General features: G+C 41.9%; 2 protein-coding genes across 3 annotated transcripts in view; one reads left to right on the top strand and one right to left on the bottom strand.

Annotated features, from left to right (window-relative positions):
* Positions 1–580: 580 nt before the first annotated feature.
* Positions 581–8,247, bottom strand: LOC125943295 (uncharacterized). Its single transcript, XM_049662244.1, has 9 exons — positions 8,104–8,247; positions 7,927–8,033; positions 7,521–7,558; positions 7,359–7,426; positions 6,960–7,007; positions 6,789–6,852; positions 6,531–6,582; positions 5,790–5,856; positions 581–1,344 (listed from the first exon to the last, which is right to left on the bottom strand). Exons 1-9 carry the CDS (start codon positions 8,109–8,111, stop codon positions 1,203–1,205), a joined length of 594 nt encoding a protein of 197 aa, XP_049518201.1. The 5' UTR covers positions 8,112–8,247; the 3' UTR covers positions 581–1,202.
* A 1,376-nt stretch (positions 8,248–9,623) lies between these two features.
* Positions 9,624–20,107, top strand: part of LOC119442580 (mortality factor 4-like protein 1) — a 49,013-nt gene continuing 38,529 nt past the window's right edge. The window contains exons 1-4 of one of the 2 annotated variants that reach the window (XM_049662241.1): positions 9,624–9,758; positions 10,089–10,135; positions 10,215–10,282; positions 10,969–11,055. In XM_049662241.1, coding sequence (XP_049518198.1) covers positions 9,731–9,758; positions 10,089–10,135; positions 10,215–10,282; positions 10,969–11,055 — 230 coding nt within the window. In that variant the 5' untranslated portion in view covers positions 9,624–9,730. The remainder of the gene's footprint in view (positions 9,759–10,088; positions 10,136–10,214; positions 10,283–10,968; positions 11,056–20,107) is intronic. The other variant, XM_049662242.1, reaches the window with a different exon arrangement.

The raw sequence follows: 20,107 nt of genomic DNA, 5'->3' as shown, positions 1-20,107 counted from the left end.
GCATGACCTGGCATGGATTACATCAAATAAATGTCATGGATTTCATTACATAAATGAAGAGACATACAAGCGCATGTCATGACATTAATGACATCACATGCTTGTCATGGCATGTACGTATGTCATGACATATATGGTATGAATGGCACGATGCTGTTGTGGTCATTTCTTAAACTCGATATTCCGGGTGTTTCTAAGAAGACTAAATAATATTCAAAAATAGCTGTTTTGAAATAAAAGGACAGTTCCTTCGGAAACATGCCAGTGGTGGCAACCATAGGGTGACAGGTGATATGTGGTAATTAGTTCCTAATTAAATAAATTCATTAAATAACTTTAACACCTTTAGCTTCAGTGGGCTCATTGTAATCGGGAAATTGAAGCGAGCTCTTCGTACAAGCCATATCAACTTTTGGGTCTTGAAAAATGCAATTACCCGCGGAACTGTTGCACAATGGAATGTGGCTATCAGAGCGTGCAAAACCGAAATTGGGAGGCTGCAGCGAGCGCAAAGCCGCGCCCCTTGAGGCGACGTTCTGCTTACATCACCCAGCAGTGAGCAGCCAGAGCACTGCGACAGAGAGGAGCACGGAGCCACGACGTGCTGACTGCCCAAAATAAGTATATCAAACGAACATGCATGTTTGAGCTCTCATGAATCACCCTGCATGAGCTTTGAAAAATTTCTTCACCAAATAATGGTGTCTTGTTAAGTTCCATGTTAACTGTCACATTTGCTGCTTTTTACTTTCTATGTAACGTAGTTAACATACCACTTGTGATATCTGGTTCTGTAATCTTTAAGCAGTCAAATCAAAAAATAAAGAAATTAATTTTTCTAAATATGTCTTGCACATAAATCGTAGATCTGCTCTCAGCAGTCTCTAGAAATTTACATGTTTAAGTGAAATAAAATTCACACAGATTGCTTTAGCATTTCCCTAGTAAAAGCATTCTGCACTTCACATCATTTAGATGAGAAGGGCAATAAAAAGAAAGCTTTCACATGAAAATATTTCTTGTAAATACCAAAAACATCTGTTTTTAGTAATTGAAACTGTGAGCACAGGAAAGCTCTGAGCAATTTCAGTAAGATTTTATTCATGACAATAATAAAATTTTAAAATCTGACAAAGCATGAACATCTGCCCATTTGTCTTAGCTCAGTAAAAGCGCTGTACACTCTGACGACGTAGAAGTGTCTACACGAACTGTGAAATTTCGTCAAGTAGCTTAGTGAGGTGTTCGTTTTCTGCCCAGTTAAATCCAGACGAAGTTACCACCTGCACCAAGATGTTGTTGATAACTTTCAGCTTATGTTGCTCTTCTTGTAGTTTTCTTTCCCTAAAAGGAAAGAAAAAACAGGTTTTAAAAGCCATCAAAGCAGCGGTGATTTCATGGTTGATGATTTCAGCACTTCCTGATCATAATAATGCCAATAATGTCACATATATTGCCCAAAGCAACAAAAGATTGAACAGAAGATGATAGACATAACTAAGATATAGTATAAAGATGGCAGTATGGATTGGAGAGCAAACACTTGTAGCTGATATTCTGGTTAAGATTAAAGTGTAGTGGGGTTTGGCATGTGATTTAATGTATAGAACGATAACTTGTGGTCTAGCAATGAAGCAATAGAATGGGTGTGAAAAGAGAAAAGTGTTCTAGGGTAGCAGAGGACTTGACAAAAGGATTAGATTTGGAAATTACAGCGACAGGCAGACAAAGCATAATGTAATTGGACATCTCTGGGAGAGGCCTATGTCCTGCATATGACTGCAGTCAATTATGATCATGATTCTTTTTGTGGGTTAATGATGTGTCCAGAAGTCAAGCAATTGTGTTTACTTTAGCAGCAGCATCTCCAAATACCTAGGATGTACAGCTTAGACAAAATGTCAACAAAGAATGATTATAGTAACGTCCATGTCAACATTCTATTTACCCCAGCAGCCCGAGTGGCCAATGCGCTTTGACCAAGAATGAATCTTTAAATAAAATGTTGACGAAATGAGGGTTTACTTCATTTCTTCAGTGTGTTTTGACAAATTAAAACAGCTGCGTTAAGTTCGATATACCTACTTCTTCAATAAAGGTTATCCAATTTTATCAATGATGTGGAGATGACATTGTCTTTTTTGTCAATACATCATTAATGGTGGTAGACATAAGCAAATGCTCGAAAATCATAAAGTAAATAAGTAAATTTCAACAACATAGCTTATGAAGTATGTAATGATTACTAATTAATTTTCATTTGGTGAGATTGTAAAAATTGTAGAATTGAAGATTGCCATTGCTCAGCACATTTCCAATTCGTAGGAATCCTGAGGCTATCACCTTTTTCGAGATATCCATTTGTAAAGTTGTAGAGAAATGCATTGGCACTCCACATATTGTTCTCTGCGAAAGTATTCCTCAGGCACTGTAAGCCAAAACTAATTGAAACATGAAGTTATCCTGTCTCCGATTTTGAGGATCATCATCCAAAAACTGGTGCCTAGCCTCAGAATCACAATTTCTCCTAAATGGGCATGCCTTTAACACTAACAAGTTTCGATTCCACATTTACAATGTATGCCCTGAAGTAATTGATTATTTAATTAATAAATACCAGAACATCCATTCGTTCCACGACATGTTTACTGGTTTCTGCCACTGCTAATAATGTGTTGCTCCCCCCCCCCCCCCCCAAAAAAAAAGGATCTCTCCACTGATATGTCTTCACGAAAATTGTATCACTTAAAACCGGCAGTTTATTGGGTTCAGCATTCTTAGTTAAAATTTAATAACACTGAAACGAATAGGCACACTTGTTTTAAGGAATTTGGACTCAACTGAAAAAGGTGATTATTAGAGAAAAATCTTACGCACAGAATAAATTGCAGTTAATCAGCAAAACTAAATTCCTCAAATACATTCTCACTATCAAAATTATAAATTCATTACAATCAAGATAAAAGTGAAATGAAGTTATTGGTTTCCAAATGTAACGACGAAGTGAGAAAGCACAAGCACTTATCTTAAATGCATTTTGTTAACATCCAATTTACTTGACCCGTTACTGTACTCATTCCACTGCTACTTGGCAAAATCTGTCATCACATTTAAAGAACATTGACTAAGTATTGCTCTCAGTGCTCTTGTTTAAGCTATTCAGTATTTATTGCTTCCCTATGCTGTGCAACCCTGTGTGCTATCACAAACGCTGACATTTCATTTAGCCCATTAAAAAATACCCCAGTGCCCTCAAGTTGTCAAAAAAATTATAAGATGCATCATGTGTCAACAGCAACAGTGGTTGTGGCTTTTGGCAGTGTCCTAACCATAATTATCAAACTGCAGATGCAAGTCGAGGTCCTCATTTATCGTTTCTACAGTGCCAGGTCTGTAAGTTTGTACATCATTATCAATGGTGGCGTAATTGTTTATAGCCACAGAAGGCATTCTGAAAGTCTACCGATACGGGTCCCTCGCTGAGCCGAGTAGCTGGCATCAGTGGCGGCTGCAGAAGTTCAGTTTAAACATACTTGCAGTTCGTGTTTAGCGAGTATGTTTTTAGAGCATTGAGTCCCCAAGAAACCAATTAAATGGTCACACATTGTTCCTCATATCCAACAATTTGGCTTAACTGGGTTTGTCTAAGTGGGAACCAGATGAATACTATTCTTGCATTGCAGCATTTTTACATCATTGCTGTAACTAAAAGTATAGCAGAGAAACTCCCCTCTCAAAAAAGAAAGCTGCAAAATTCAGTGTGCTTTTCAACCAAGAAAGTAATTACTGCAAAAAAAAAGTAAGCTTTATTTTACACTTATAGTTGCTGGAAAAAAGAAAGAGCCATGGAGTTTGTCTTTGGACAAAGATCGAAAGAGGTGTGATGGATTTTTGATCTATTAAAGGCTATAGCACCGGCACAGATATGTATATGCAGTTTTAGTTGAAGCAGATAGGAATAAAAAAAAAAGGTTTTGATTTTTTAAAAGAGTACTGACACAAATATTTTGTATTTTGCATTTATTGCTTAATTAGACAGCACTATGTCTGTAGTCACAGTATAAGAGCTCAATTCCTCGAACACACAACAAATAATTATCCTCTTTTAGTGCGACAAATTCAAAATGTGCACCAAATGTTCAGCAAATACGAGGGACGTCGTAGTGGAGGGTTCCAGAATAATTATGACCACTTGGGGTTGTTTAACATGCATCCAAGGCCCGGTACATAATCGCTTTTACATGTTGCCTCCATCGGAATTCGGCTTCCGAGGACGGGAATTGAACTCATGACCAAGTGCTGAGCAGTGCAAATTTTTCTGCCAAATGAAGAGAAATGGATTTTCGAAATAGTTTGCCAGTCTCACCTTATTTAGTGTTGCTATTCAGTGGTTTAAGGGGTAATGACACAAATGATATTGTTATCTCGCCTTTTACCGTGAAAGCGGCTTTAATAGATGTCTCCAGCAGAGGGAAACTGTGTCATTAGCTAACATGTACGCATATGCCGAATTGGCATATACATATAGCCATGAGTGCTACCCCTGCAGATGTGCCAGCTGCCAGCTCTGTTCTCTGTGGACTTATGCAATGAAACAACAAATACTACATAAATATCTTCACTGCAAGAAATATACACCTTCAAGCTCCATAATTCCTTTAATAAACCGAATTCGTTTCTTTGGCTCTTTCTGTGTTTTAAAGTGAATAGCTTACTTCGGTTCTTTCTCCCATTTTTGTTGTTGAATGGGAGTATTCGTCGCTGGAACGCCAACTAGCTCTATGAGACCCGCCTGCTGTTGTGCAAGAGGTTTGTGGTGTATGAAACTTTAGATGGTGTGGTCAGTTGTGGTGCTATGTCACATCTATTCGCAGTTAAATATTTTCTAGTCTTCTCATCAACACTCTCAAAATGTATTCTTTTTTCATGGTTGTTGCACATTTTAATGCCATATACTAGCAAACCTATGTGTGACTGCTTCCATTCTTCCTATGGCCCTTTGCGGCCACAGCTTCACTGTAAGTTTGGTTAAGAAATCAAATGGTGCAATTTTTTTTTTTTGCTTTATTAGATAGCTGCCAACTGGTATGGTGTCAGAAGCCCCCAAAAGTGCAACAAAACGTAAATCATATCTTCTTTAATGCAATTCATCACGGACACCAAATGGGGCGCAGCTTCTTGCCTTAATCACCACATGTATTACAAACTGTTGATACACACATCAGTCAACCTGGTATAGTGGTCGTAAACCATGCAGTGATAATGTTGTCAAATGCTGGACATGCACCACATCAGCCATTCTTTACTCTTTCACTCTGAAGTTTTTCTCATTCGACACAGGATAACACGCTTGATCTTCTGCTGCAATTTCTCTGAGAATGTGAGCACTCTCTTCACGTTCTCTCCCCTGTTATCCCATCATTTAAAGCTTTCGGCAAGTTTATTATCGTGTGCCTTGACTACTGCAGCAGCCCGTGCATAAGAAATGTCACGTGACCACAACCCCTGATTTTTGTGACATGCTGGGAGTTCTGGTCAACATGCCCACAGCATCACTCCATTTGGTGCGTGTCCTTATATGTAACATTAAAGAATAGTATAATTAATTATCTGCTGCATGTTCAAGGAATTGAGGCCTCGTACCATCATTATAGAGGTGGCAGCTATCTAATTAGCAAAGAAAAAGTGAAACAAATTGTGTCAGTACTACATTAAACAAGTGCTAAGCTGTAAGATACGGTTTGCTTCAACAAAATTCAGGCTGCGTTCATTGCAGTGCACCAGCTTACTCTTCCACTGAATGCTTGCCTCCTTGATCCAGCATTTTCTTTGATGAAAACTTTTCATCAATACAACCTGAAATAATTGTAATATCACTATGTAATATCACTATATCACTAAGTTCACAGTACAGGTTAAACAATCACGAAAGTAGACATTAGAAAATGAGTTTTTGTTATAGTAAAAACGTGCAGTATTATTATTATCCTTATTGTCTGCAAATGTGCATTATCAACATTGGGATCATGCATCAAACAAGATACAAACCAGAGATGGTATCCTCTGCCATCACTTTTGGGAAGGCTTCCACATTCATGAGATTTCACATGACTGCGCCAGCTGTGCCTGCATCTATCGGCACCAGCGTTCTTGGCACTGTGCCAAGAGCACTGTCATTCGTTAACACCGACATGTCCCGCTCTAGCCACACAAAATCTTGTGAAAGTGAAACTATCCTCAAAAATAATCACCTGAGAACATCATCCCAGAACCACATGCTCTCCCAGCAAACCAATCGTAACTTTCATAAAAGTGACCCAGTGCCTGACACACACACACTGTCACAGGAATTGTTCCTACATTTGATAGGCTCAACCAACAGTGTGCATATTAAGCAAGAATCGTGGTGTTATCGCCATAGTTTTTATAGCTAAATTTTCTGTTCCTAACTTTGCACATTTGGCACGAACGAGTTTTAAGCTAGCAAATTATTTACTTTTATAACTGTAAAAAGGAACAGGAACACTCACTGTGGTAAGCACTCTTCAACTTCCTTATTGTTGCATTGGCCTTGTCGAGCTCCTGAGATGCCAATAATATAAGCATACACTTATTACTTGCAATTTACATAAGGTACCAAACTTTTTATTTCGCAGGCATCTCTGCACCATTTGGTCTTAGTGTACATGAATGTACACAAAGTTTTACAGAAATAAATAAAAAAGGCAGAATGTTGGGTAGTGGGCTGGCATTTCATTTGATTATGTGTAGAAGTGGAATGCACGTACCTGCTGTTTCTTTATGACCTCTTTGCATCTTCGTTGGTTTTCAGCACAGAGGGCCATGAGTTCGCTGTAAAGAATGAAAGAACATTTGCAAGAAGGATGGCCCTCACTATTTCCCATAATGAATCAAGATTCCCAAGCAAGAAGCAGCAGTGCTGGTCAAACACAACATACCTGTCTGTCTTTAGCAACAGATTCACCTGTTCATCAGCTAGTTGTAAGCTGAAAGAAGAAGGCAAGAGCAGCTCGGCTGTCCAAATAACAATGGGCTCAAAATGGTTCATGTGTAAAACAACATTGGCCTTTTTTCTCATTCCTTTGAAGTAGACTTTCACAACAAATGAGTTTTACACATTTAATTTCACTGGGACACCTGTGTGTGAAATTCACTTTTCTTCAATTCTGTATGGATTAATGAAACATGGTTTTGAAGACGATGAGCTGTTCTCGTGTTGCTCATCATCTTGAATTTCCATCTCCCGCATTTCCCCTGTTTTCCATGTTTTTGAAGAGAATCACATCAGCAATATAAAAGAAAGCTTGTGTTTATATAAACTTAGACAGCTGACTTACCTTTGCAGCAGTGACAATTCTGTGGTGAAGTTGCTGATGTTGGCAACATGCTCTTCAAGCAGCATGTGCTCACTAACAGAAGAAGAGTAAGCAAAAAGTTTGAGCTCTCATCAAAAGCATGCACTGTTGGCATACAGATTTCATAAGAGAGAAATGCTCTACTTGCCTTTCGGCTGTGCCTGTCGAGGCCGATGTTCTCGCTGAAAAAGACAAAAACACTTGTTCAGTGTGCTCTCAAGCATAATAGGCAACTCTTTGTCTTTTCTGGAGTGAACCCAAATCCCTGAACCACTCATTGCACATGAACCATTTGCTTACTGTATTGTCATCATTTTTCATGCGCGCCGGCTTGGCCAAAGTTTGACCGTCCGTAATCGTTTTCTCCGGAGCCTGCTTGCCTCAGTACAGCACATGTATGCGCGCACGTGTGTGCGCACTCCCTTCACTAAGCTTGTGTTTTTATAATACGGGTTTCACACGGCGCACTTTCGATCGCGATCGAGCCCGATCGGGATCGAATTTCTGTGTCGCGATTGGCTCATGCGGAATATAAAAGGTCCTTGCTTGCCTTCATGATCGATCTTGTGGCGTAGTATCAACTCTTCCAAGGTCTTTATGTAGTCGTGAATAGACAAAAGCCCCACATCATTGATCTGATCGCTCGATGATCCGGAGCTGCGCCAGGGTATATTGAGAGTGTGTGATTAAAATGTACACAGTGGTTTATGAGAAGCTGGAAACTCACCCACTCATGCCTTTTTGTGCAGCGTAACCGTGGCAAAGCCACGAAAAAGCTGAATTCAACGTGAACAGCAAGAGCTTGAACGTTTGAACTTTCCCTGACGAGACCGCCTAGAGTACACCTCCGACTAGACCAACCACAACTACGTGTTTCTAGTTTCGGTTTCATTTTCTAATGCTTAGGTTCTTGTTCTTAAATGAAAGAAGGAACACACACACACACACACACACACACACACACACACACACACACACACACACACACACACACACACACACACACACATATATATATATATATATATATATATATATATATATATATATATATTCTTTTTTTTACTTGAAATATGAGAATTTAAGCATAACCGAGGGGCCCGATTTTCGTTAGTAACTACCACATGAAGCCAATAAATTATGAATACAAATTGTTGTTTTTAATTGAAATTTAGAAATGATAAGGTAAACGGAAATGAAAGTGGATAAAAGAACTTGCCGCCAGTGGGGAGCCAAACGCACAGCCTCCAGGCACAAACTTGTTATTTGTTTTATTTGTTTCATCAGCTTAATTATGGAAGTTCTTTTATTTTGCGCTGTACACACAACCCAACGGCCCAACTAATCTGAAAATATTTAGAATGCTTTGAGCGCATAGCTTGGCTATCTAGGTTAACTATTTCGCTTCCATTAGCTTTAATAATTACCGTTTTCGGATTGGGCACTGTGCAGAGTATGCTTCTATGGTAGTAAGGAATTCGACCTACTCGTAAGGATAATCAGAAACACAACAAAGGACAGACACCCATAAAGTGCGCTGCTCTACCTGCCTCTCGAGTGCTACCTACTAAAGTACTAGCTGGGCCAAAGTGCTCGCGCACACAGGGACAAATGCTCCTTCACACAGGGTCAGGATGGTTCAAGGGCCAGGGATGTTCCGAACCTTACAGTAAAATTCCCATTCCTATGCACGAAAATTGCCGATTTGCGAGAATTTTCCCTGCATTATTCAAAAAATATTCCCGTACATGCACATGCACACATATAGGTTGCGCGTATATATAATCAGAAGTCATGCTCAAAGCATTACATAGTTTATTCAACATCTCGGTCAGACAGCAATATTTTGAATACTGTGACACTTTTTACTGTTGGTTCCCGACATATATTCTGCGTAGACAGAGTCCAAGCATTGGTGCAGCACTGGTGGCTCGCGGCTTTTTAGCGATTCAGAGTAGGTAACTTTATCGAAAATTCACGCAACACAGTTCACGCATTGGTTCACGTTTTGTGCCCAACAGGCGTTGGCCCAACAGCACACTCGCTCCGTGCACTTAAAAGGATGTGCTGTGGAAGGCTGTGGGTCATGTGGGTTGTCAAAATGATGGCTTGCTCAAAGGCTCTTACTTAATCTTAAAATTTTCTGCAATAATACAGATTCCCTTTCGTCCAAAATTTGGGGCCAAATATTCCCCGAAAAGGGGGAAATTCCCTGCACGGAGCATCACTGTCAGGGGCACCAGGGCCCCAGGTACAGTACCCCAGGAGCGGCCAGAGGTTATTTGTCTATTTGTTGCCTTGGTGCTAGCCGGCGCTAGCACGCTAGCAGCTTTTCGGCTGCACCGGTAAACAACATGGCGCCGAAAGCTCGGTTTCAAGATGGTAAGACGACAAGCTATCTCTTAATTTAGTGCTTGTTGTTGATGTGAACGACTTCTAATGTATGCATAACTCTGGAGAGTTATTCTAGTTATACTGAGAAAAGTTTGGTCGTCAAGTAAGCTGTTCACGCGCTTGTGTAAATTGTTCAATAGCCAAGTAAGAGTACAAGTTGGTTGGCGGCACTGATGTATCCGTTTTTACCGACGGTAGCCGCATCCGCAGTGTCGTCGTATTTCCTTCACCCGTGGTTTACTCCAAATTCTATGTCCGTCTTGTGCTCCACCGCTGAATTGTTGCCAAGTGTAACTACCGGGTTGCTTTTTTCTCTAGGCGAGAAGGTTCTGTGTTTTCACGGGCCGCTGCTGTATGAAGCTAAGGTAAGTAGTTTTGACAGTATTTTGAACTTTTTATCTTTCTCACTCCGAAGCCACGTCTTTCGTTTGATTTTTGTTTCAGTGCATCAAGGCCCAGGTTAAAGACAAGCAAACCAAGTACTTCATACACTACAGTGGCTGGAACAAAAAGTAAGAACGTTCTTGAAATACCTTAGGTCATGCCTCGCGTCACGTGGCTTTTGCCTCATCAGCGACTTCGCCATTTCAGTAAGCTGTTAAGGGGATTCCTAAACGGTTGTTTGCGGCGTCGATGAAGGCCAGCGGTGAAAGTAGTCGCCGGAGTGGTGGGAGTCTAATGTCCATCAAACGGCTGCCAACGACACCATGCGCAGGAGCCCCGAAGCTGGCATTGGCGTCGTTGAGAACGAGCAGCCGGACGCCGACGTCGGTGATGAACAGCCAGCAACGCAGCCCTGTCAGGCCGTCGTAACGCGCTGTCAGACGTCGGCGCAGTGTGCAGGAACGTACGTCGGACATGACGGAGAGCATAGATAAAGTACAAAGGTCGGATATAGTAAAGTAAATAAAAAGGCCTTAAAAAGTCAATTCCTAAAAAGGAATTGCACCGTACGTAGTGAAGTCTTTGCAAAGTCTTAGGCAAATTTCGGGCAGTGGTAAAACAAACCCCTTGGACTTCCTGAATGTTTGAGAACTCCCTTATACAGCTTTGCTGTCTTTGGTGTATGAGTTGCCTGAATTGGCATACATCTGCGAAAGTTTTTTTTGCATAAAGCCTCGTATGGTACCAGCATGAAGTGTTTAGAACATTTGATTTCATATTCATCAGTGTTTATCCGACTCTTTCGTGATTGCAGTTGGGACGAGTGGGTTCCTGAAAGCCGTGTACTCAAGTTCAACGATGTTAATCTCCAAAAGCAAAAGGAACTCGAGAAGGCGCACCTGTGAGCATTGCTTTTCTTTTTGTTATGCTACTTCGTGTGGCCTTACGTGCAGAGAGCATGTTTCGCAACATGTGCATCGTGTTTAGTGCAGCTTCTGCATATTTTGCAGTTTGCCCCCAGGTGCTTGAGCATGTTGGCTGCATTTGGCTTAAACTTAAGCCAGGTGTAAAAGGCACATGTATAAGAAGCTGCTACACACACTGCTTTTGAGGTTGCTTTTGCTTGGTTATGTAGCTATTCTAATATATGCACCTGGCTGCTGTGCATCCCACGAAATCATTCTGCCTGTGCTGCGTAGTGCATACAGTTGTACCTCTATCACACCATAGTGCATTAAAAGGGTTAAAATTTCAGGGCCATTTTTATGGCAGCAAAACTAAAGGAGATGCTACTTGGAAAAGGTTTTTCTTTAATATTTGTGACAGGCTCAATGAAACTTTCACCATTCACAGAGTTTGAGCTCCTCTTTTAAGATCTGCCTTTAGTGTTTTTATAGCTCATTTGGTTAACATTTTGCACACTATGCATTTGTAAAAACAATGCATTTTTGCACAAGCTTAGGCGATAACAGTGAGCACAAAAAAAAGAAACACTAAAAAATAGAGCATATTGCTCCCACTGAATAGTAGAATTCAATAAAGCAAAAAAATATAATGGAACATTTTTGTTTTAGTCTAAGAATTCCAACGCTGAGTTTCAGTTTTAGCATTTTCAATGAAAAATCTTTACCCGCCGCGGTGGCTCAGTTAGCTAAGGCGTTGCGCTGCTGAGCACAAGGTCGCAGGATCGAATCCCGGCCGCGGTGGCTGCATTTCGATGGAGGCCAAACACAGAAACGCCCGTGTGCTTGCATTGTAGTAAACGTTAAAGAACCCCAGGTGATCAAAATTAATCCGGAGCCCTCCACTATGGCATGCCTCATAATCAGAACTGGTTTTGGCACGTAAAAACCCAGAACGAAGGAAAAATCATTTGAAATTATCTCACCGAATACATTTGTGGAAAACTCTGAAAGTTGTTTCTTTAAATTCAGGACATGTTAAAGCATAAGCATGCCAAATTTCATTATGATCAGACTACATAAAGTGCACAAATTTTAGTGCACAGACTCTTAAGATGCTACAAAATGAAGAACTGAGAAAAACACGTTTGAAAGTTTAAAGTTAAAAATTGAAAGTCGCATCAGTCAAAAAACGCATGCTTTCTTAACTTATTTCTTGCGCTGCAGCAGCCCTGGCAACCGTGGTTATTTGGAGAATGAGGCTTGGCCGAGCTCCACGTACGATCCGCAATGGCGAGCGGCTGCGCGTTGTCGGCCGCGAGACGCTAGAGGACGGCACACTTTCGGGCTTCTAACAGCTACCTTGTGCTCTTTAAACACAATTTTAACCCATTTCCAGTTGAATCTCGACTTTCGATTTTTGTTTTCATAACAGTAGAGATACTAAACTTATCAAAACAAGTGAAAACAACGAATTGATAATTTTTGAAAAAACTCGTGTTTTGAGTAGCATCTCCCCTTAATACAAGCAGTAATGAAAAAAAAATTACATTATGCAGATTCAGCGCATGTGATTATATGCCATAGAATCCCACAGACCACTTTTCATGGCACAGCTACTTCAATAATTTTTTATTGATTTTAACAACTTGACTGCGAATAAAGGGCAGAAGGAAGGGCCCTTATGTTGTCTTCCTTCTGTCCTTTGCCTGCAGTTAAGCTGTTAAACCCAATTCAAAGGACATAGCAGCCAGAAGACATATTACACAACTGAGGGCAGGGTTTCAACAATATTTTGATAGGGATGTTTGTCAGTCAGGTATATGTTCACAGGGGTCTTACTCTGTACAGAAAGAGGTTCTAAACAATGATACAGAAACCTCTGTCATTAATCATGTAAAAACTGATCACAAGCAGGAGAAATTGGTCTGTGGCACAAGTAACATAATACATATACAAATATTGTGCAACCAGCATCAGGATAACTTCAAGTGGAACCGAAAATATCAAGACACGAAAATGTGCTTACAGAATGAATTGTAGCAAGTGTGACCCAAGTAATTTCTGGAAAGACCTCGGCATGTTCAATAGTAAACCATTCTAAAATCTTGTGACAGAAATTGAAAGGACTAGGTTCCCTAGGGTCTAAGAAGATTACAAAAAGGGAATCCAGTAAAAATTAGAATTGATTAGCAGCATTTCCTAATAACATATCATTTATTGCTGTTATTGATTAAGTGGCATGCAGTGTTGCCAAGTAAAATAAGCCTTGTCAAAGTTGTAATTGCATTGTTCACAGCATACTTTCTGTAAAGTGAATAATTTATTGTAAAAGGTAATGAATGTATGTTATTAACATTTTAGACTACACCATGTGCTTTCTGCTAAGAAAAAGCATTCGTTTAAGCTGAGTGAAGTTGCTTGGCCTGCATGTGATATTAACACCTTGTGATGAAATTATGCTGAGTGATAATGGTTGGTCGAAAACTGTGTTGCAGCAAATACTAATGTGTATTGCATCAGTACGTATGCATACCTGCCAACTATCCCGAATTTTTCAGAAAGTTTACGAATTTTGGCTCGTTCTACAATATTATGAAGGTTGCATGAAGCTTTATGAAGAATTCTGTTTGCGAAAATGTTTTGCTCACCTGTCTAATACCATACCCAGCCTGCATGTCTACAAGATGCGGGATTTTTACAAATTTTTATGTTTACAGGTTGGCAGGTATTCTTACGTCCTGTTGGCTGAGCAGCTTGTGTTTTAAAGTGCACTGAAAGTTAATCAATAGAACTAAACTATATCTAAAATAATCTGATTGCCTTGTTGCACTTGCCTTTTGCCTTGCTTGCGTGTATTGCCATCTGTACAAACCTTTAATCTTGGGCTGTGATTGAGTTCACTTGTGCCTTCCCTGCACAAACTGTGGCACATGGCATTCTAGGTTTATTTTCTAGATGAACTCAGTTACAAAGCACCAGCATGTTAAGGATGTGTCGGGGAAGTCTTATTAAAAAAAAAAAAAAAACATTTGTTTTGGCTGGTGTCATTAGACTTTTTGTAATTATGCTTTTGTAAGCTGTGGATTTTCACTGTTCGGATGCAGCATTGCTTGAGTATGTACATCTGCCTATAGAAGATCTTGGGATGTGGAAGCTGTGAAAAAGTTTGATCCTTAAAGGGGCCCTGAACCACTTTTTATTGAAGTCAAGAAATGCAACCCCATCACAGTGCTTCCACTCCTTCTTCAATGACTTGCCCTGAGAAGGCTATGGTGGAGCAGGGTGTGTCCACAATGCTCCGCCTACTGAATGTCACCGTGGCGCGCAGTTCAAATTTGATTTTGGATGTTCACGTAGATGCCACTATTTCGGATTTTGGCGCCTACAATGCACCAAATGTGGGTGTCGTCAGCGAACCACAGTGCTCTCAGCCAGTGAACTCGTCGCAACACCCCGCGGCAGCTGTGGTATCTACGCTACGTAGCAGACGCCAGCCACATGCAACTGCAGTGTGTATGCGCAGCGTTTGCTTTGTGCACGACAGGGCTTGAGCTCGCACTCATATGCTCCTATCTGGCTGTGCTACATAGTGCGGGCCAGCTTTGTCCTACACCAGTTGACCGACGGATAGTAGCCACATCCAACTTGCGCCTTTTGAAGCTCAGTACGAAGCGAAGTCTGCCAAGGCGTTTAACGAGAAGCGGCGAGGAGCGAGCGCGCTGGCAAGCATGCGTGTGCTCTGACCCAAGTTTCGCGTGGTTCAAGGCTAGTGAAGTGTTGAAAACTAGTTGAAATTAGCGAGACCCGACAGCCATGACACTAATAAGTAGGGTGGCCAAAGCTTTATTCCTATGGGGAGGGCCATGGCCAGCCAGGGAGCAGGCGATAGTCGGCTTCTTCCGGAAATATGTAATTATCATCGAAATGCGAAAGCAGATTTTCACTTACTTCAGCCTGTTTATTAAACTGCATCAATAAATATACACTGTACCAGTAGGAAGAAGCGCACTGATCCTAACGCCCTTCTTGATTGAAGTCGGCTATTGGTCAATAGCAGCCACATGTGGGAATTTGCTATATTACGAAATAAAGAATCCAGAAAAGAGTGAGGAGCTGGCTTCTGTTGAAAAGAGTGTTTGAAAGAAAAGTCACCTCGCACTTTGCTTGCGAGCTCTATGCGCCGTGCACAACTGCAAAATTTGCTTGAGATGTTCACAGTGGCGTATTCTATCTGTGGACTGTGTTTTTTCACCTAAGCCCGAGGGGTGGTTCAGGACCTCTTTAATATGCATTAAGTGTGGAATGGAGGGGTGCACTGTGTTTGCCCGCTACAAAAATGCATAATGTGATGCTGAATTGCAGGCCGTCTACCTAGAACGCGAGCTACTTGAGCTTTCCCACAGCTTTCGCATCCTGAAAACTTCTGGTCACGTGCACAGTCAAGGGCTTCATAAAACGGAACATGCAGGCTGTTGTGATCTCTCATCACAATCTTCTGTGATCACTTGTGAGCAAGATGAGATCACAAATTTTCAATTTTTTTTCTTTTTTTTGCCACTTTTCATAGGCTGCATATGCAGTAATTGTGGGATCAGCCACCTTCCAGCACATGCACTTATGTAGGTTTGCCAATTACCATTTTTTAATGAACAAGTTCCCTTGATGGCTTATTAGTTGCCAGCCGATTAGCACGTCTTGTCTGATGACCAGTTACTGAAGCAGCACACCATGCTAATCTTGCTCACATATGACAGTTGTTGTCACGTTGTGCTGTTGGTATGAGTAGAGGAAGTTTCTTGCATTCCTTTTATAAAGCGTGTGACTGTGCAAACTAGTTAGTGGGCTTTGCAAGTAGTGTTCCTGTCCCACAGCACCACTTCATAGCAAACCGTCACTGTATTGTGGCAATTCATCCAAGGCACACTGCACTATAGCTTACTGATGACAGCTGCGTAGTATAGTACTAAAAAAAAAAAAATCAAATTCTGAGGTTTTACACCTGCACATCCTATATTAGCAGCCAGAAAATACTTGCAGAAATTGTGCAAGTGTCTTTAATGACGCACATGAGCTGTGCCCATGGAGCATACCTTGCCACAATTATGTACATGAAAAAAAAAATAGTTCAATATTATCATCGTCATCATCAGCCTTTATGGCCACTGCAGGACAAAGGTCTCTCCCTGTGATCTCCAATTACCCGTGTCTTGCGCTAGCTGATTCCAACTTGCGCCTGCAAATTTACTAACTTCATCACCCCACCTAGTTTTCTGCCGCCCTCGACTGCGCTTCCCTTTTCTTGGTATCCATTCACCAATATATTTAGGTACATACTTGCATTGACACTTATCCATTCACGCTCATGGCTAGGTAATGAGTGTGAACGTGTGTACTCATAATTGAGCGTACCTGTCGCTCAATGTTCCCATGATGTGTATGCATCACTGCATTCGGTTCCATTGAACACCATATAGCTGGCAAGCTGGGTTACCAAAAACAAACAAAATGAAAAGAAAGATGGGGTTGAAGGGAAGGCAGGGACATTAACTATGGCTTGCTGCCCCAGTTGATTAATGATTGATAGTGTATAACATTCATGAGCAGCACCTTGAATAAGAGTCATTGTAGCAGAGGGCTTCAGGCTAATTTTGACCACCTGGAGTTCGTTAGCATGCACATAACTCTGCGTACACCTTTATGAAAAAAAAAATGTTTTTTTGCATTACATCCTTACTGGAATGCGGCCACCTTGACCAGAAATTGGTGATGTGATCTTGGGCTGAGCATGAATATCACTGACAGTGGCCGTCAGTTTGCTTAAAGGGACACTAAAGGCAAATGTTAAGTCAAGCTGAAGTGATTAATGATTGAGAATGTATATTAACCCTAAAAGAGAATGAATATTATGTATATTAACCTGATTGCGAATGAATATTATCCCGAAAAGAGATTTAGTAATTGAGAAACTTGGGTAAATGCAGGACACGATTTGAGACTCTACTGGGGCATTCTAGTACTAGGCCAAACAATATACGAGGGCAATCCCAAAAGTAAGGTCTCCTATATTTTTAGATATAGAAACATTATTATTATTATTTGGTTTGTGTACATATAACACAAGGACACGAAGGAAATAGGGAGGGAGCAAGCTGACAACTGCCACCGAGAGGGGCACAACGCCTGCCTACTCTTTCAGGAGGAGGGAATAGAGGAAATGAAAACACGAGGAAAGAAAAGAGGAAATGAAGAAATGACGGAGACATTGACAGAATAAAACAAAATACAAAATGTCTATAAACGGGAGGCCAAGTCAGTGTCCTTAAGAAAAGTTAGCAGGGCTCGATGGGCCTGGTCACGTCGGGAAGCACACCCTCTTGGAAAGAGGCAATAGTCAAGGGTCGCACATTGCAGTCCAAAAAGTCCATATTCCTTAATAAGCAATGCGCGCTGCGCAACGAATGCGGGACACTCTAAAACGAGATGTTCAAGTGTCTCACAGGAGCCACAAAATGTACACAACGGGCTGTCCACATGTACTTGTTGGTATAGGCGTTCGTGCACCAACACAGATCCAACCCTTAACTTATATAGCAGTGCTCTAGCACGACCGGGCAAGCCTCGACCGCGAACACGGGGAGGGAACGATCCATCTGCAACACGCCGATCTGGGTGCTGCTTTAGGAGGTGTCGGCGTATCAGAAGACTAGCGTTTTCAAGCATGCAGGAAATGTCAGGGCAGTCACATTCGTGGTGGGCACAACTTGAAGCGAGGCGATCAGCCTCTTCATTTCCAGAGATGCCCACGTGCGAGGGTATCCACTGGACAACTGTTTATTTACTATAATACACTCACGCGCTCGTAGATAGCGAGCCACTCCTCCACATCGGTGCCATCCGCGCCAGTGAAGATGGGTCGGTCGGGTGGGTCGCGTTGACGAGGGACACCGGGACATGCGGGTGGTGCGGGAGGAGGCGTTTTCTGGGAGGTGTCTTGCGGCATGGCAGATGGTAGTGCACGGGATCGAAGCTCCAGGGGCATCGAAGGGGTTTCGGAGCTGTTTTGAGGGTACAGCACCTCCACCAATTTATAAGGATGTTTATGGGACGGCACTTGAAGCAGCGCAAGGGCGACAGTCCAAAAAGTGCAGCACGGACTCTCAGCATGAGCGGCGCTCGAGAGTCGAAGAAAACGACCCACTAGAAGGTACTGGAGAAGGAGACCCACTTCAAGGCGCTGGAGCGGACGACCCACTTCAGCATTCCAACGCTTTGCTACAATTACATCATTTTAAAGGTTGAAGAATGCTTTATTTTTCTGCATAATTGCCATTTCGGTCAATGCATTTTTGTACACGCTGGGGCAGTTTTACAATGCCCTGTCATACCAGCTCACCGCCATGTCCTTCAGGAAGCGTTGGACCTCATCTTTCACCTCGTCATCGGAGCAGAGCTGCTGTCCAGACAAATGTTCTTTCAACTTGGGGAACGGGCGGTAGTCGCTCGGTGCCAAGTCCGGAATGTGTGGTGGGTGGGTGACGACATTCTCACCGAAGTTTTTCAGGAGGTCGACGGTCTGACTTGTGACGTGTGGGTGGGTGTTATCATGGAGAATCCTTACGCCCTTGCTCAACATTCCTCTTCTCCGGTTCTGAATTGCCCTTCTGAGCTTTTTCAGTGTTTCACAGTACCTCTCAGCGTTTATTGTTGTTCCAGCGGGCAGAAAGTCATCCAACAGTACCCCCTTCTGGTTCCAAACACAGTTGCCATGACTTTACCGGCAGACTGTGTTTGTTTGAATGGCGAAGAGGCATGCTGCCACTCGTGTGACTGTTATTTTGTCTCGGGTGTAAAGTGGAATGCCCAGGTTTCATCACCCGTGACAATCGAGTCCAAGAAGTTGTCCTTTTCGTCTGCATAGCGGGGAAGAAATTCACAGGAAGAATCAACCCGTTGCTGTTTGTGGTCTTCTGTCAGCATATGCGGTACCTTGCACACACCTTCCAGTATTGCAACTTTTTCGCAAAAATCCTATGGATGGTGCTTCGGGAAACCTCAGGAACTAAAATGCAGAAAGCATCCAGAGTGATCCTCTGATCTTCATGCAGGATTTCCTCAACCTTCGCGACTGTCTCGTTGGATATTGAAGGCCTACTGCTCCTTTCTTTGTCATGAATTTCAGTACGACCGGCTATAAACTTTCTACACCACTTGCAAACATTCTTGACATCCATGCATGACTGTCCATACACTTCCGTCAATTGGCGATGAATTTCAACTGGTTTACCACCTTTCCCGTTCAAAAAACGAATAATTGCGCAAACTTCGCACTTGGTGGTAGCGTTCTATGGGAGCTCCATTTTTAATGGCTGCCAAGCCTAGACTGAGCATCCGAGCAAAGTGCGCGCGTGCTTATTTGGGAGTGGAGGAAGCGCCCCTCACAACAGTATGGCCAACAACAGTATTAACAGTTTCTCTACGTCCCCCAAAAATAGGAGACCTTTTTTTGGGTGATTGCCCTTGTAGCAACTCCTTATAATTCAGTCACTAGCACTCAACCATTGATAATAAAGAGATCATCGCATTGTATTATAAGACGAAAAAAAGAATGCTACTTGGCTACTTCTATCTGATTCTTAGAAAAAACATGTTGATGCTACCCTTGACAACAACGCGGCTGGTTAAAAGGTTTTGTTTTCTCTCGACTCTGCGCTGCCCACCCTTTTGCGTTTCAGTAGTTTTATTATTGCGTAGTGCTGTGATTGTTTTGTTGACTTACGAAACTCGCACAAACTCGATTTGTGGCTGCGCTTTTGCATTTTGCGCAAGAAAGTGTAGCGCTGGTTGTTGGATGCCGTTTTACTCACTGACGGCAATAGAGGGCGGTGATGGCGTATACAACGTCATAACTCGCCCGCTTGGGGGTTGGCGAATTGAATTTTGCTAGAGGTATGCGGACCCATCAGGCACAAATTCCTCCTAAACTAAGTCTTTTCTTGGCACGAAACAAGCGCTGTGAGGTTTCTAGGATGATATTTTAACAGTTCATAT

Source organism: Dermacentor silvarum, chromosome 2, assembly GCF_013339745.2.
Source record: "Dermacentor silvarum isolate Dsil-2018 chromosome 2, BIME_Dsil_1.4, whole genome shotgun sequence".
Classification (NCBI taxonomy): domain Eukaryota; kingdom Metazoa; phylum Arthropoda; class Arachnida; order Ixodida; family Ixodidae; genus Dermacentor; species Dermacentor silvarum.
The sequence above is the reverse complement of the archived record's forward strand: the minus strand, read 5'-3'. Positions and strand labels throughout refer to the sequence as shown.

Coding starts and splice junctions, on each gene's coding strand:
- LOC125943295 (XM_049662244.1), bottom strand. Junction 7,427..7,520: donor CAGGCACAGCCGAAAGGCAA/GTAGAGCATTTC, acceptor TCTGTTAGTGAG/CACATGCTGCTTGAAGAGCA. Junction 6,583..6,788: donor AGGTCATAAAGAAACAGCAG/GTACGTGCATTC, acceptor TTGGCATCTCAG/GAGCTCGACAAGGCCAATGC.